At 42.3% G+C, this 17,605-nt stretch overlaps 1 protein-coding gene across 3 annotated transcripts in view; it reads right to left on the bottom strand.

Annotated features, from left to right (window-relative positions):
* The window catches only part of tle5 (TLE family member 5, transcriptional modulator), a 43,473-nt gene that overhangs the window by 23,948 nt on the left and 1,920 nt on the right, over positions 1-17,605 (bottom strand). For all 3 annotated transcript variants that reach the window (XM_035176308.2, XM_035176309.2, XM_035176310.2), the window contains exon 2: positions 216-304. In XM_035176308.2, the coding sequence (XP_035032199.1) occupies positions 216-304 (89 nt within the window). The remainder of the gene's footprint in view (positions 1-215; positions 305-17,605) is intronic.

Below are 17,605 nucleotides of genomic sequence, written 5' to 3'. Positions count from 1 at the left end.
TTGCAGACCCCGTGGCGTCCCCCCCCTCTTTATAAGCACTATCAAAACGATCGGTTAAGATCAAATCAGGCACTTTGGAGGTGCCTGAGACTTCTGGCACTGTAGCGGTATTTAAGCAGTAAACCAAGATCGATAACTAGGGGTCAACGAGATTGAACTAGGTATAAGTCTGTTTTGTGTGTATATGTCTGTATGCATAGTGTTTCTGTTTGCACCTGTGGTATTGTGCTTGGAGGAACTGGAACTCATCCTTGATCCTGTCACAGGAGTCGGAGGTTGTGAATTTCAGCTGCTGCGATGAAGCCTGCCAAAGAGAAAAAACAAGAGGAAAACGTAAGAACCAAAAGGAAAGAAGAAGAAACAATATTTTAAGGTTGGGGGGCTGCAACAGAGAGAGGGAGCAGAGTGACTTAACATCAACCTGGAATTGGTTGTCATGTATGCTTCCACACACAAGGAGTCATACACATACAATCCTGTGAGGACTCAACAAAACAGTGCACACACAAAGAATAAAAAATGTGGACCCATTGTTACTATCCGATTGTTAAACCTCTGAATACACACTGCTCTGTTTTATATTTCAATCACTACGAAATAATGTGCCTGCACTCAAATCTAAACCCCACACAGCCCCAATTAGCCATAAATGGATGTTGACACTCCCATATTTAACCTTCTATAGACATAACCCAGACGCTCGCTGTCCTTGCTCCGGCATTGGCAGCGTCTTTACAACCTTAAGAGTTATTACCCACGGCCGTTATGAACAATAGCATATGTTGTAAGCCATAACAGCAAAGTGATTGATGACACAGGGGTGCGTCAAACTTATAATCCGCTGTGTGTTAGTGTTTCATCATTCCTTATTGGTATTCCAACACTCAGTTTGGGTGGCATTAAGTAAACTTACTTACTCAGGCTAGAATGAATCATTCTTGTTTAAATTAGGTCGGTAACACACATGACAAATATATTACAGGGAACTTGGTTGAGACTGTGTTGAGCACTTTGATGTGTTGAAAAGATTTAGCTCGAAATAAATTGTCTCCTAAATTGTCAGTTTGACATCATCTGCCTCTTTTCCACATTGAAACATAACATAAGCAGTGCCTGTTGTAAGGCATGTGTGGAGCAAGAGTCAGGGATACTGGTAATATTTTATTCTAAAGTATAAGTAAACTAAATATCTTTTATTAATAATATTATTGTAAATTTTCTTTAAAGTAATTTATATGAAATAAGCAAATCATAATTCTACAATTTAGAACATATATGACAAACTGATGAACTAAAAATGTGTAAAGAGTCCTCTAAATCCAATATTGCAATCAGCACAGACATTATGCCTTTGTATTAAAGACAAAGTAAAAAATTCCCCCAGTGGACAAATCTGCTGTAGTCACTTAAATATATGTTCTTGGATAAAACTGCACCAAATACCACCCATGTCATATCAGAAGACTTCTTTTGTGCCTCGTACAGCCAGCTACAAAATTATTCAATCACCTAGCATGAATGTTGCTATTCGCCCTTATTGTAATTCTGTCCACACTTACATTCCCCAAGCAGCGGTGGATGGCCTGGCTGTGTGTTAGAGCACAGCAAGCATCAAACCCAAATAGGGACAAAATCTCATTATTTCTCAGCAGGCTGCATAATGGGTCAGGTGGGGGGAGAAAAAAAAGAAGAAAAAAAAAAAAAAAAATCGACATTTTCCCACTATGATTGAGCAGGCATAAAAAACCATCAGAAATCTGATTGCAGCACTTACGGGAAACTAGCCTGCTGCTGTTAGGAATGACCTGTCACTTTGTACTCCGCTCCCCCCGGCATGTCGCTCAGCTTCATTTTTAACTACAAACAGGCTGTTTCGCATTCACAGAACCATGGCCAGAGAATATGCTAAGCAACAGGATTGCTTCAGGTTGTAGTCATAGACCTCTGGCTTCAAAGGCTGATTTCTTTTTTTATGCTTTGAGGCTCAGCAGGCCGGTGCTCCACTCTTACATGTTTAAGGGTTGGGGATGGATTCTTACAAAACCTTCCTAGGGTACAGACAAAAATTCATGGTGGTTTCCATTTGGGCATTCATTTAAATATTTCAGATTAGGTACAAAAATATCTACACATGGGGAATTCTGGAACATTAAGGTTTGAAGAGAAAGGCTAACAGTTAGAAGAACATTTAAAAACGTAGGGACAAGCACAGTGACCTCAGCCATTACACGTTCAAATGTCATGAGAAGTGCTGACATTATCATGCTGCTACCACACACAGAAACTCCCAATCCACACAGACCGAGCTGCTGCTCAGAGACAGAGGCTCCGACTGTAAAGCACAGTAACCTTTTCCATTATCTCTCCAGCCAGTGTGGCATGGACCAAACTCAGCAAACAACAGCTTGGCTATATGGCTCTGTGCCACGCAGAGCCTGTGTCAACACGACACACTTAGCTACAGGCAGCCGTGCAACTCACTCCTTGCACTTGTAAAGTTTCTAATACGTGCGTGTATGGGTTAGTGTGTGTGCGTCTGCACACAGGTTGCCCCCAGTGCCGCAGGTTAGAGTTGTTGCCCTAGATCCAATTTCCTCCCTGTGTAGCACAGTATGCAAACATTAAAATACCAAAGTTTCTCTTAGTCAACAGCCCCTGGTCGGGCATCCTGTTCCACAGGGAATAAAGAGGGAGGCAGAGAAGACAGAGCAGGACAAAGACAGGGAAAAGAAGTCAGAACATCATAAAAACAAAGGCCAATAAGGGCATACTAGGACTTTTATGAATGAAGACAATAATCTTTCTGATTAAACAAAAATTTATGAGTTTAGTTCAATCTGTTAGTAATTCTAGAAGTGGAAGAGAAAAGTAAAATATGGCGTTAAAACATGTACTGCAACCCCGAACTGAGTCCAGACATCCCCTGGAGAACGCATTTGTCCAAATCAGTATTATCAGAAAACTGCCAGCTCCCTAAGATTGTGCTAGTGGAGGTGGGAAAGTGGAGACGTACTCCGGCTGAGCCACGTGTGCGTTTCTGAAAGACAGAGAACAAAGGACACATACTTGTTTGCCCTCTCACACAGGATACCTGTAAGAAATGTGGACATGACTCCAATGAGTGACCACGAAGTTCACTCATTTTGGATATGGATAAAAGTATGCTATGTTGTAAATAGACTTGCAACATTAGAGCACCAGTAAGTTTTCTAGAACTAATTATGATTCTGTGCTGATGAGATATATATATAAACAAGCTAACTAACTAATTAAAGTCAGATTGATCTGATGTGTGTCATTGTCCAGTGAATTCACAGGGAGGGAGAGGGCGTGTTGATAACCTTTCTATCCTGCATACTACATGCTCAAAACTACAGCACCACTACTTGACTAAATTAGACTGACAAACCACATCTGACTGATCAAACATGTATGAAACTCCACACACTGTCCACACCTGAATCTACGGTCAATGTGTTTGTTAACTGGTAATGATTTAAATTGCTGTGGACCTTATCATGGATATGTTAATGGCCTCAAATCCCAAACAACCACTAAGATTTATACTTAGTTGTGATCTTTATAGTTTTTGTTACAGTTGGTAACAGAGCTTTTATATGCAGCTGCTAAGTGACACGTTTTACAACTGGCTACCTGGCTGAAACCTGCCTGAGGTGACTGAATTGTTAAAATATTATTATTATTGTCAAACAGTCACAGTGGCTGAGTTAAATTAGACAAAGACAGTTAACTGTTATAAGTATGCCTGTGACAAACACAGGAACACTGAATTGGTGTTTTGTATATGCAAGATGATGTGTTTGTAGGGTAAATCATATTTGGATGAATAACTTACTTCTGTACGTGTAACCACCAGATCTGTGGTTTGTCAGAGCTGTGTTTGATTTTTGATCTGGTGATGCTCTGAAAAAAAATTAACTTGCAAAGCAGTTTTTGTTTTTGACGAGACATTGTACTGTTTTCTCACAAAGCTGAATTGCTTTTTTATTTCCGGAGACATGCTGTCTTGTGTACCTGCTGCTTATCAGCCCCGCTGTGACTCCAAACCTTTGAAGATGTTTCTAAATGTCATTTGGTGTGGTTAAGCTTTTCTTGCAAAGTTCAGTCTTGTGGATTGTTAATGCTCATCAGCTGCCGTTTGTGCTTTTTTTATACTCTGCACTTTATTTTGTATTTTAGTACTTCTGATGGGCTGAATGATCACAATGGCAACCCTCTCATTGAAGCAAAAGAGTCTTCATTAAGGGCAGAGGATGAAGTGGGTTTTTAAAAAAAAGAAAGGGAAATTCAAGAGCTTTTGTTGATAAAGGGTCTAAGCCAGTGTTGATAAACTGTAAACAAAAACATGAAATTACTGCAGTGGAGTTAATACACTACATCTCGCCTACTGCATGCCGTGCCACCTCTTGCCTAAAAACTCAAGATTTTTCTGTTGGTGTGAACGCGTCAGACCGCAAAATCGCCTACTAAAGGCAAACTCCAGAGAAAGATAGGATGACATTGTCTTGACGTTTTCTGGAGTTCATGTCTGGAAATGGCCTAACATACAGTACATCACAATGTTTTTACCGACCCCAGCTCAAATGTGGCCGCGGTTGGCTGGCAGTTGGAGGTGATATTGTGGTACACACTCTGCTAACAGAATGAGAAGGGGACGGGGATAATTTAATCCATAGTTTTGTGACCAAAACACATCAGAGAACCCTTCCCGTCAGCAGGCAGGACAGTTCGCCATAGCAGTCAAACACCAGTCTTATTAGTTTTTTTGTTTTGCTAATCATGTAAAAAAAAAAAAAAGGCGATTGCGCAATGCCATGCAATGCCAGCAATTCTCAGTCAATCTCACCTAAATCCTAGATGCAATATTGAGCCAAGTACAGGAGTTTGAAGGACGATTTTCACATGGCTGCCCTCATTCTTTCACCACCACACACTCAAGACTATGCGGGCCTCTCCCAGCTCCATGCAATACACACAGCTAACAATGTTTATTATCTCTCGCTCTCTGTCAGTGACCAAAACAAGGTGCTCTATGGGGGCCTGAGAGCCCACAACAGATGGATGCCCATAATGTTAATGAAATACTGCCGTAATATTGTGACACATGCCATCTGCTGTGACAAAAAAGGTGCCTGCACGCTGTGTGTGTGAAAATGTGTTTGTGCAAGAGAGAAAGGCTTGGCTAATGTACATGTGAATGTGTATGAGTGTCTGTGTGTGTAATTTTTGGGCATTACACCGGAACAGCCGAGACAGTGTGAATGTGACAGAGAAAGATATGGGTGTGATACAGCAAAAGAGAGACAGTGAATAGGTGTGTGTGCATCTGTGTGTAGGGTGTGATAAACCTCAATGTATGATGCTTGGCTGCCAGAGGAACAAATATTCACGGCCATGAATCACACACAAGGACACAACAGCCCACACACACACACCCGAACTCCATCACTTGCTGAATTTGCATATTACACACACATAAACCTACATGCAAGCACACACACGGCACCTAAATGTAGGACAATCTCTAATTTGATTCTGCCCTGCTCCTTTGAGACGTAATTAAAGCATTAAAAAGCTTTGTGCGCGGGTGAGGCAATTGAGACAGTCTTCGGCGAATAAATGGGATTCATCGTTTCAGGAAATTGCTGCCCCACCCCCATCCCCCACCCACCAACCCAAAGCCCACTATTCGTCACCCCCTCCTAACGAGTACACACACACACACACACACACACACACACACACACTAACTCTTCCCCTCCCTGGCCTCATCATCCGGTCCAATCCATGTGAAATCTACTGTGAACCATAATGTCTATTTTAAATAAGAATCAGGCTTAGGCCGATTCTGCTCTATGATCAGTCGAGGAGGTAGGTTCAGGGTGCGGTGTGGGTTTTTTAACACAGACCACAACACAGCGATTAGACACACCAACAATACATGAATACAGTACGCATATCCAGTGGAGTATTTAGATAAAAATACAAAACACACACACACACACACACACACACACACACACACACACACACACACACACACACACACACACACACACACACACACACACACACACACACACACACACACACACACACACACACACACACACACACACACACACAGAGAGAGAGACAACAGCAGGATACATTGGAAAACATCCTCCTCAGTATAAATCCTGCCTGAGGGTAGTGGCAGTGTGGGGATTGTATTTCCTGGAGCACTGCCTGACTGTTTACATCTCAGTCGGAGTGTTTGCATGAGTGAGTGAGGGGTGTGTGTGTGTGTGTGTGTGTGTGTGTGTGTGTGTGTGTGTGTGTGTGTGTGTGGGGGAGCAGGGATAGAGTCTTGGCATTGTAATCACTCACTAATGACTGGATGTTATCTCACTCCCACTTTTAAATGAATGTAGAAGATCTGCGCTGATGAACAGTTGGCCTATTTTTTCAACGCCAGTTTGTCTGTTTGCTCCATAGCAACAGTCCCAAGGATGCTATTTGAGCCATCCGCCTCTTCTGTCCATCACAGACTCCCATTGCCCAGTTTTAGTGCAGAGGATAGATGGAGACGCATTATTATTCAAGGATAATGTGTTTTCTAAATGACTGAAAACACAGAGGAAAGTATTTCTGTTGAAGCACAAATAATCATTAGCCTATTTCAGTTGAGTTTGGTGCAGAGATTAGAAATTGTAGGGGTAAATTAGTGTTTGGTGTGAGTGCAGTAAGAATAAGGTTTAGATAAATGCCTTTGTGGGAAGTGCTGAGGGCAACTTTAGAAATTGTTGTTTGGTTATGAAGGCTTCCCACAATACATTTGGAATAATTCATCTTAACTCTGCTCTGCAACGTGACAACTCCAGTACATTTCTTTCAAAATATATGAATATATGAGAATTCACACTATTAGGAGATAATTATGTCAGTTGGTGAACACAACAAGTGGAGTATTTGTTTAACATGTAAGCAAACCACTTAGAAGAAAAAAAATCCATCATGACATTATTCACCAAGCCAGACGTTGAGGGCTTAAGCCTTTTGCTAATACACCAGCATCAAACAAGATCACATCCTCCATCTAAGAATAGCTCCAACCAAACAATTCCATCTAAATATCCCGGATTAGTGTTTGGAATAAAGCCTATGTGCCCAGTGATCTGAGAGAGGGACAGCCTAACTGGCCTGCATCCAGGCTCACCCCGGCCAACTCAGTCTGGGCCAAGCGAACCTTGCTACGTTAGCTGCTGCTCTCTGTGTGTGTGTGTGTGTGTGTGTGTGTGTGTGTGTGTGTGTGTGTGTGTGTGTGTGTGTGTGTGTGAGAGAGAGAGAGAGAGAGAAAGAAAATGAGGAGAGGCTGAGGAATAGGATTGTGTCTTCAGCCACTCAGGACAGGGGCTTTAGAACGCGAGGAGAGCGTAATCCTGTTTGGGCCAGGAATTTGATTTTGATTATTATCTCTCACGAACCAAGCTAAGGCTTACCCCCATTTCTGCAGTGTTATCCCCACAACACACAAACACACACACACTTCCCCCCTGCAGCCCAACAGATTTGACCTCGTTAAGACGCTTTAAAGGGGATTACTCTACTTTTATCACTTCGAGTGAAGTGCCCTTGCAAACACAGGCTTGGCGTGGCTCGCCCTCTCTTCCCACTCTGCAGAACTATCTTGACCTCCTGCACAGAGTCAGCCAAGCGCACACTACAAACACACACAAACATGACACTTCAGGCACACTACCCTGAAAACACAGATGCACAAAATGAGCCTACCTTAAAACACACACACACACACACACACACACACACACACACACACACACACACACACACACACACACACACACACACACACACACACACACACACACACACACACACACACACACACACACACACACACACACACACAAAAAGGTGGGGGAAGACATTCTATAACACAACACACATACACACAGGAAAAGAGTGCCGAGATTGCAAAGCCAAGGGAAATGGGCAATTTGTCAAGAGTGGGGAAAGTGGTGAGGCTGACATGGCTGTGGGTTTGGAGACCATGGCTGAGATTAAAGCCAGCCTCGCAGAAGGGGGGCTTTAAGATTACACCCAGTACAGTTGTTCAGATGATTGATGCCTGCTTGTAAAAACCAAGGTTATTACTTACAACACTCTGCGAAGAAGGAAAGACAGGGAGGGAGGGAAGGAAGATTAGTCCCAAAGTTCGCAACAAATAAGTGGATAATGAAAGCAGAAAGCTGTAGCGCCGGCATGTAGCCAACACCAGGGAATTTCTGTTTAATTTGCTCAACTGAGGCGAAGGTACTAAAGTTCTTGTGCGTGTGCAGTTTACAAGTTTTAAAAGTTAGTGCTATTTTTTCCCATGATTCCAATCTAAGTCATTTAATTTTGATTAGAAGCTAATGAGTCCCAATGTAATCTTTACACCATGCTGCAGTGTAATGAAATATCAGCATGTTTTAGGCCATGTTCAGAATGTCAGCAATAGTGATGCCCCCTCAACCTACACTATTCCTCTAAGTCAGAATGAGTGGAAATAGATCTTACGTTTTAATTTGTGAAACAAGGATGTCCAATTCACATAGTGACTGATCGGGAGTGCAGGGACGAGGACGTAAACAGAATTTCAGCTTGCATTCACTTTTGTCATTATTGAGTTTCCATTTAGTCTTACAGGCCTAATGGGACTTACAGTTTGGTTGGTCCAGTTTAACCTGCAGGATTTTTGGAGGCTGCTGAAACATGTTCTGCTGCCGAAGAGGATATAAATTAATGATGAGTGAAAATGAGATGTTAACGCTCCTGGCTTTTTTAAGTGCAGAAATAAACCAGGAAGAAAATCTGAAGAAAACAGACTGAGCTGTCTACAGACGCAACCAAAATAAAATTCATTAAGAAAGGTTACTTTGTCAAATGGCTATGAGAGGATAAGAAACTTGCAGGTTAAAACACTTGATTATTACCAATGATATTTTGTGTGAAGCAGAGTTATCTGTTTAAGACATAGTGCTCATGGGCTTCATTTTTCACTGTGTTCCTGTGGAAAAACAACAACCTGTTTTTCTTATTACACAATCTATGAACTGAGGACTACAGAAAAACACAATGCTACTCAAAGCATCGCCCAAATAAATGTATATAATCCTAGCAGAATAGTTTATAACATTACAATCTTCTTCTAGAGAAAAACCCACGTCAATGCAGCTACTAGTATTTAAAAAAAAAAATTATACTTGTGGTCTGTGTCTAATTAAGGTTGCAGAAATTAAATAAGCCTGAATTATAACTGTTCAAATGTGAAGCATTTTCTATATCGATGGAACTAGTTGCAGTTGGGACCAGTGGGGTGCCAAGACCTGCCAGCCATGTATTCTGAATACAACATGATAGAAGTCGGGCTTGCCTCACAGTGGACATACTTCCCCCCTGCTGAACTAACAGGCTGAGCGAGGGAGGTTTTCATGGCCGTACTGTGAATCCTGCGGGTGTCTGAATGGGATCTTGGTGGGGATGAGGTGACGTATTGTTCCATTCGAGGCCGCTCTGCTCTTGGGCACACAAACAGAACAGCTAATTCTCTTGTCTGGACTGGTGCAGTGCCGCGCGTTTTGGCAGGTCTAGGGGCCCTGGCCAAGGCGACCCAATCAGGCAGCCCCCTGTCGAGCTGCTTTGTTCCAGCCCATTGCACCGTTCTGCTCTGGGGAAGGACTGTAACCCCCAACCCCACCGACCCGCCTTTCCACCTCCCACACACTCCTGAATACTGATGCAGCCACTCCACTACACACACACACCCTGCATTCACTCTCACACAAAACTCCCACGCACACAACCACCCGATGAGCTCTCATCTGCCCGTGTCAACGTACATGTAAACACACACAAGCACAAACTCATTACCATTCTTCTTTTTTCTTTTCACCCGTTACATCCTTCAGTTATGCACGCACACACACACACAAATCTGCACATACACTGAAAGAGAATAATGTATAAAGACAACAAAGGCCCTCCCACACATACAAAGCTGTCAATTGCTTATGAATTTATAAAAAGACAGCCTATACTACACGCCACCCCCACATCAATATACACACCTCGCCTGTAAATGCTGTACACACACGCACACATCTATACAGCTCTTGCAGATTTTTTTTGCAGCAAAACCAAAAACCTGGTACGACTCAGTTGACATCTGTTTTTATTTATATTCATGTTCTTCTTTCTGGTGAATTTGCTGCGGTACTTCATGTAAGGCAAAGCAGCCAAGGGAGGGAAAAATAAGAAGTGCACATTTAATGCAGCATGTAAATCTTCATCAGAGTTTCAGGGGGAACCCTACTTGCTTTGTTGTGATTATATATTAAACTTTTTCAGGAAAACCTTTCTGATGAATGTGTTTCATCGTTTATTTCTTCTGATGACAACGATAAACCACACAATAGGCTCTTGTGTATTCCCTGGGCCTGGCCTGTAGCACAAGATTTGGCCGTTTCTTGTTTATGCATTCTTAAAATCTATTAAATTACATTAACTTTGTATGATTCTAAACAGTTCATAAAGGGTTTCTCTTCAGTTATTTCTGTCTAACACAACATATAACCTCAAGGTGGATGTTCTCTAAGTGATTGGCCCAGCAGGAGACTGCATTATTCATATCGTGGTGGCATATTTTCCGTTCCTTTGATTCAGCATTTCCATCAAGCAAGAATCTGCCCTGGTGTACTCTGTAAACTCCAAAAGGATGGTTCCATATGTGGGTGTCTGCATGGGTCTCTGTGTCCATTTTGCTATAGCTGCACCTAAAGCCATATGACGTGGTTAACCAAAAACACCTAGCTTTACGAAGATACTCTCAGAGGAGAAGTTTTAAAACAATTGAAAACTGCCATGGCTGTCAGTAAATCAGAGACTGAGGATCTTGACTTGTGGACACGCTACACTTTTTATGTTTGGCTACAACTAACCAGACTAACCAAAACTTTCCCTCCAACAACTTTGGGATGGGAATTTCCCTTATTCTTGCAAATTGTAAGCTAATATTCAGTCAACACAATTGACCTGACTTATCTAAAATGTGACAGAAGGGGAGAGAGACTCTGTTGAGACATTTTATTAACATCTGTCCTGAATGATCCAATCATAAGTTGCCACCCAACTCTCAGTACTTCAGTTCACTCCTGGTATTAGAATGCAACTCCTCATGTGTGTCCTGTGACCGGTTGTGATCAGATCTCACTTCCCTGCTCTATATGCAAATACATTTTTACATCATTTGTGTTCACAGAGATTAAATTGTTGTTTTTAAACAATCTGAGTTTACATATGGTCATTTTGTCTGCGTTTGTGTGAGAGAGAGAAAGACGGTCTCGGGCTACAACACAGCTCCTCCATGATATAATTTTTTATTTCACTCCTTTGAAAAAAGAAAATAAATAGAAGAAAATAAATATGTGTTGGTAAATGTGAATATAATGGCAGTGGCCACATCTAATTTGATGCATGTGAAACACTGAGAATTGTATGAATACTTAAGATTCATTGTGAAAGTGTGGTGGGTCAGAAGACGTCAGCTGAGTAGGCGGTGGACGCACTGGCTTTCACACTGCTGAGAGAAAGTAGATGTGTGAATGTATCACAGACCACCTCCCTCAACTGCATCCTCAATACTACTTGTGTGCATTTACATCTGAACTCAGAACTGATCTTGTGATAAGATCACTCAGGACAGATTGTTATCAGGTCAGAAAAGGGCCAAAGATCATCAAACATCCAGAAAGAAATGGAACCGACCAATATTCATTATTTAGGTTTGGTGATAGACATGCCATAAGTTAATATTGAAAAAAACAGTCTGATAATTTGTCATCCTGCTGGTAGGTATCCCTTTATTATCTCTGTATTGTACAAAGGCTCTTTTGACAATGTCGGCAATTATTATCTTTTATCATTAAGTACCTAGACTGTCTTGTTATTTTAATAAAAAAAATTGTTTTTCTCATTGATTTTTCAGATAATGTACCATATGATATAATACACAAATATATTTCATATTGCCATATATTGCAGTTCCAACCTTGAGTCTAAAGGCCAAACTTTATGGCCATGTTGTCTGTAATGCCGATGTATGCAGACACTCAAAGCCGCATTCACTCTCTGTGTCCATTATAGACTATATCCTGCACTTTGAGTGTTGTGTACACGGATCTGGAACAACATTAAAACCTGTAACTGGTTTTAGTGATGTGGCTTATTGGTGTATGTGCTACTTTAACAGTAGAGTATGAAAAATGAGTGGAAGTAAGTTGAAATACTGCATGAGCATTTGTAATCTTGGCTTGCTGTATCCTGAAAAGTAAAATCTGTCAAAGTGCAATTGAATCAGCCTCATGAATAAATCATGATGTACTTGGTCACTGCTATGCTGATGACACTAGGCTCTACATTCCAATCAGTCCTAATGACCAATCAAACATTGAAACTCGCCACAAGTGCCTACTGAAATTAAACACCGGATGCCTTTCTCCAACTAAACCTCTCCAAATCTGATAATTGTATTTGGTCCCACCTACAGCACGGATGATATCACGGCAAACCTCGGTGAACTAGCCCCATTTACCAAGTCCTCAGCTAGAAATCTGGGTGTGGTCTTTGACCAAAACCTGAGCATCGGATCCCACATTAGGAAGGTTGTGCGATCATGTTTTTATCATATAAGAAACATAGCCATGGTTAAATCTTTTATCTCACATACAGACCTGGAAGAAAATAATTCCTCTCGCCTCAACTACTGTAACTCCCTTTATAGTGGGCTTACTCAAAAATCAATCGAATGTCTACATTTAGTCCAGAATGCTCCTGCTCAGCTTTTAAACAAACCCTAAAAATGTAACCATATCACCCCTGTTTTAGCATCCTTGCACTTGCTGACTGTTTATTTTAAAATTCTTTTCATCACTTTTAAAGCCAGGCATGTGCTGGCCCCTCCCTGTAGTTCAGACCCTTTATCTCCCTACGAGCCAGGATGCAGTCTGAGATCCTCTGGTAAGACGTTGCTAGCCTTTCCAAAGTCTAGGCTGAAATACAAAGGAGATAGAGTTTTTGCCATGAGGGCCCCTACACTTTGGAACGGTCCGCCAGAAGAGATTAGACTAACAGAATCGGTTACCTGTTTTATCTCTCTTCTTAAGATACAGCTCTATAAAAAAAGCTTTAATCGAATGATGTCAGCCTTTTATTATCTGTATCTCAAATGAAATGTTTTTGAATCTGTGACCTTCATACTACTTGTTGTAAAGCACTTTGTTACTTGTATTGAAAAGTGCTATACAAATAAAGTTATTACTATTATTATGAAGCATGTGAATTAAAAACTTCACATTTCCCCCATAAATGTTGCTTGGCTCTCTTTTAATCTCATTACAGCATCTTTTTCAGTGGTTTAATGGCAACCGAGTTGGTTATCTCAATGATTTTCCTGTGTTTTGGTTCAAATTTGCATCACTTCTTCGATTACCTGTGACTGCAACATCACCAGTTTGTTTCGAAAGCTCTGTTGTGTTTCTCTCTCCCTCATTTCCTGTCATCTGTCTACTGACACTGCCTCAAAAAGGAATAAAATGCACCCCCTCGGAAAAATTGGGAGACACTTTACACTGGGGTACAAAGGTCCTCAGTATAAAGGAGCAATAAGTCAGACAGCGTATTTGAATGTGTATTCACATGTATCATCTTGAGTCCAAGTCAGTGCCTGTGTGTGTTCAACAAGAGAAGGGCTGCACCAGTCTACACCCCTCCTTTTCAACCAACCCCAAAGCATTTTGACAATCATGCACTGTGGCCTTCTACAAAAATCAACATCACCTGTGACCCATGGCCTCAACTCCGCCACTCAAAAGCAGGGCCTCCTGCGGAGTGGGAGTGTTTTGGTGGAGGCGCTCTGTTTGTCATGCTAATCAGTTGGCCTAACCTTAACGACCCAGACATCTGCTGGCCTGCGTGTGTCAAGACCCACATTCAATTTGTTCCCCAGCTACAAAAAAGGCAGATAAGACCCTTGAGGCTGGTAAGAATGTCTGTGTGTGTGTGTGTGTGTGTGTGTGTGTGTGTCTCCTTGTTGTTGATGTATGGGTGAAAGGGAAAATCCCTTCTATTTCTATGCATGTACTAGAGCAATAATTACCAGCAGAGAGTAGCACAAAGGTGTATGTTTGTGTGTTCTAATGTCGTACTCATGTTTTCTTCTGTATGTGTCTATGTGAACGCATTAATGTCCAGTGCACCCACAAACACACACACTGCCAGGCCTTCCGCTCACACACGAACACGTGTGTGTGCGTTTGCAGCAGAGCCACGGAGCAGGGGTGGGGGGGGTTTGTTTAATGGGCGAGACAGGGGACCATGGGGATTAAGCTCCCCCCAGCTGGAGGCTTTAGAGGAAAGGCTGGGGGCTGTTCTGTTAATTCAAGTGGGCTTAATAATGCCTGTGCACCCTCTGCCCCTGACCCTCCCACCACTACATCAGATCTGGGAGGAAACGCATGATAAAGGGAGACAAGTAGGAGGAGGAGGAGGGAGTGTGTCTGTGTGTGTGTGTGTGTGTGTGTGTGTGTGTGCAACCTGTGGCCATCTCAAGCACAGGCTCAGAGGACTTGCGAGATTTCGCCTCCATATTACGTGTGGTGTGCTTCGGCTTTGGCACCAGGCCTTTCTGTTGCTCCACTTTCACGCCGTAGTCAGTTTTGTTGAAGCTGCATTAGGATTAATCAACACCCAAACAATATGGCAAATGCTATCAACTGGGTCAGCCACTATCAAACGAGTTTTTTCTCCTAAACCAATGAACTGTGCCCTCGACCCGTGACAGTGGATTAAAATGCCGAAAAAGACACATGAATCCCCGTTTAACCTTGGTCTATCTCAATGGGTCAATTACAGTGGGAACCACTTTGAGTGATGACCACTTATATGAATCAAAAAGCTTGGACAGAATCATTTAAAAATAAATGCTGTTTAAATAATTTCCTTTCTGTAATCAGGAAGTCTGCTTACAGTGTTCACTTTGTCAGTTCACACGTCAATTGATGTAGCCTAATAGTACCAGCTGCCCATGTGAAGGTTCTCCTCTTTTTGGGCTTCCAATGGGTAAATAACGACTGTCCCTGCCTGCTCTCTCCATACGAGTTCACAGTGTGCGAGTTCAGGTACAGCTTGGACCGCAATTTTCTGTCCAAACCCGAGTGAGTCCTGCAAAAAACTAACAAGCGTGACCCAAACCAGACAAAGATTTTGATTTTAGTGTCCGAATCCGACCCGATGTTTTGCCTGTTTACAGAAATGCCGTTGAAAAATTAAACAGTAGATAGCTCAGTCGACAAGACCAAAACAGAATATCTCTTCAAATTTTTGGTCTGAACCATCCACATTCTAGGTTGGGTTCCCACATTATTTTGCCTTCTTGTTGCTGCTCTGCTCGCATTGTTAGTTTTAGTGTGTAGCTATTGTGGAGTGTAATGAATATAAAAACCGTGGCACGATGATAATAATTTGTCATCTGTGTTCTTTGGATATTATAAAAACAACATAATCCTAAAGAACATAAATCCAAATAAATATATATAAGAAGTAAGCGCTAACAATGTGCATGATGACTTTAGAACAAACAATATGCACCAATATGACCAAAACAAAACGTTAAACTCCAATAATGGTACAAACCCACACTGTGCATCTCTGAAAAGACATCACAGCCATCCAAGTGGAAATTTTTTATGTGTGAATCATTCACACAGGAAAAGATTTAACAGTATTTTAATGCAATGTGACCACACATCATCACCACCGCCACCATTTCCCCCTGCAAGTCCTCCGCTGCTGTAAATTAGATGCATCATACATGAGAGAATCCTCGATTGTGCATATCCGCTGTGAAAATGTAATGCTTCTGTTCCCTTCGTATGCTAGTCAGGAACTTAAACACTAACGTTACTACAGGACGAACAAAGGAAAATAAAACGAAGGCAGACTCGGCGGTGACTGAGTCAGTTTGAGAGCTCTATCATCTGTCATTATGACGCAGTGCTGTTACTCTCTCATCCTCCACCTTCTTATCTTTTGACACTCATATCTATATGGGTGTCACACATTCTCCCCATCCTCAGGCCCCTGTGACAGCAGCTGCAGAAGAGAAGTGAGATTTGCAGAGGAAATGTATATGTAGAATGCATGTATATTTAAAGCCATGGGAGAGGGCGGGCAGTGAGTACACAGGTGTATTTGTGGGGGGTTGTAAATAACTGGTTGTGGTGGATTAAGACTGAACCTGCTGCAGCACCAGTGAAGAGATATGTTAAATTTACAATCCTCATTTTAAACCTGTGTTGGGTCTTAGGTCTACAATGAAGCAGGATGAGGGCATGCAATTGGATTAGAAAAATAACCTCATCAGGCAAGCAGGCGGACAGCAATGGCGTGACCCATGTTCTCACCTTGGAAAGGGTGACAGAGCTCCCACCACATCGGGTGACTCACCCAGAGGACAGGAGGGCTGGTTTGGAAGCAGATCAAACCTGGCATTAACATCCATCTCAGGTGATCACATCCCAAGTACACAGCTCTGTGTGCAGGTGTGACTGCACAGCAAAGCACCTTTTCCACTGGTTAAAAAACCCACCAATACCCACTTACATCGGGCTTTTGTCTGCAATGGGAATGGATTCAATTGGCTTTCACTCCCGGGTCATGACTCTGCCGTGACACAGGCTCCGATCGGCAGTGACACCCGTGTGAACGCACTAATTTGGCAAGACAGCAAGGTGAGAGAGCACCTAAGTAGCCGGTGCGATTGTGACGTCGGACATGACGCACTGGGGACAAACACAGAAAGGCAAACTCCTCTACTGGCAGTGGGAAAGGTGTCAATTGGCCTATTTTTAGCAGGTTTACCCGCATTAAAAAAACCTGCGTATCCCTGCTAATTTTGGTGTAAAAAAGGTACAAGATGCATTGAGGACACGATTGAGATCCGATCACTCAGACCATGACTTTGGATTTGCAGTTCTAAAAAATTAAAAACAAGTATTATTTGAGATGATTAGTTTGAAATGATTAAGTTACACTTGTGGGATGCAGCGCAAATAAAGGATTTCACTCCTCTGACAAGCCAGGCTGTGACCAGAGGTTCCCAAATCCTCACATCCTGCTCCCACACATCAGCAGCGGCACAATCAGGCTGCCACGCAGACTGACCGCCAAAGGGCAAACCATTCATGTCACAAAAGACATTCAGGTTCTAGTTTCAGCAAACAACTCTTCCCCTTTCAGCAGTAAAAGAACTAGTGGTGGCGACAAGACGTTGCCAGGGAAAAAAGCAGAGGGCACGGTCCCTGGCAACATGACAGCACTCTTGCTGTTGGGTTTACCGGCGCTCCACTTACACAAATACCTCTTTGTTATATTTGCTCTTGCAGGAGAAAAGTGACATTCCAAGCAAAACTGGAAGGTGTGAATACAGGTTTGATGTTAAATGAGCAGACCTATGGGCAGGTTTCTTATGGCACCATGCACGACA

This window comes from Hippoglossus stenolepis, chromosome 14, assembly GCF_022539355.2.
Source record: "Hippoglossus stenolepis isolate QCI-W04-F060 chromosome 14, HSTE1.2, whole genome shotgun sequence".
Lineage (NCBI taxonomy): Eukaryota > Metazoa > Chordata > Actinopteri > Pleuronectiformes > Pleuronectidae > Hippoglossus > Hippoglossus stenolepis.
This window is presented reverse-complemented; position numbering and strand designations above follow the sequence as displayed.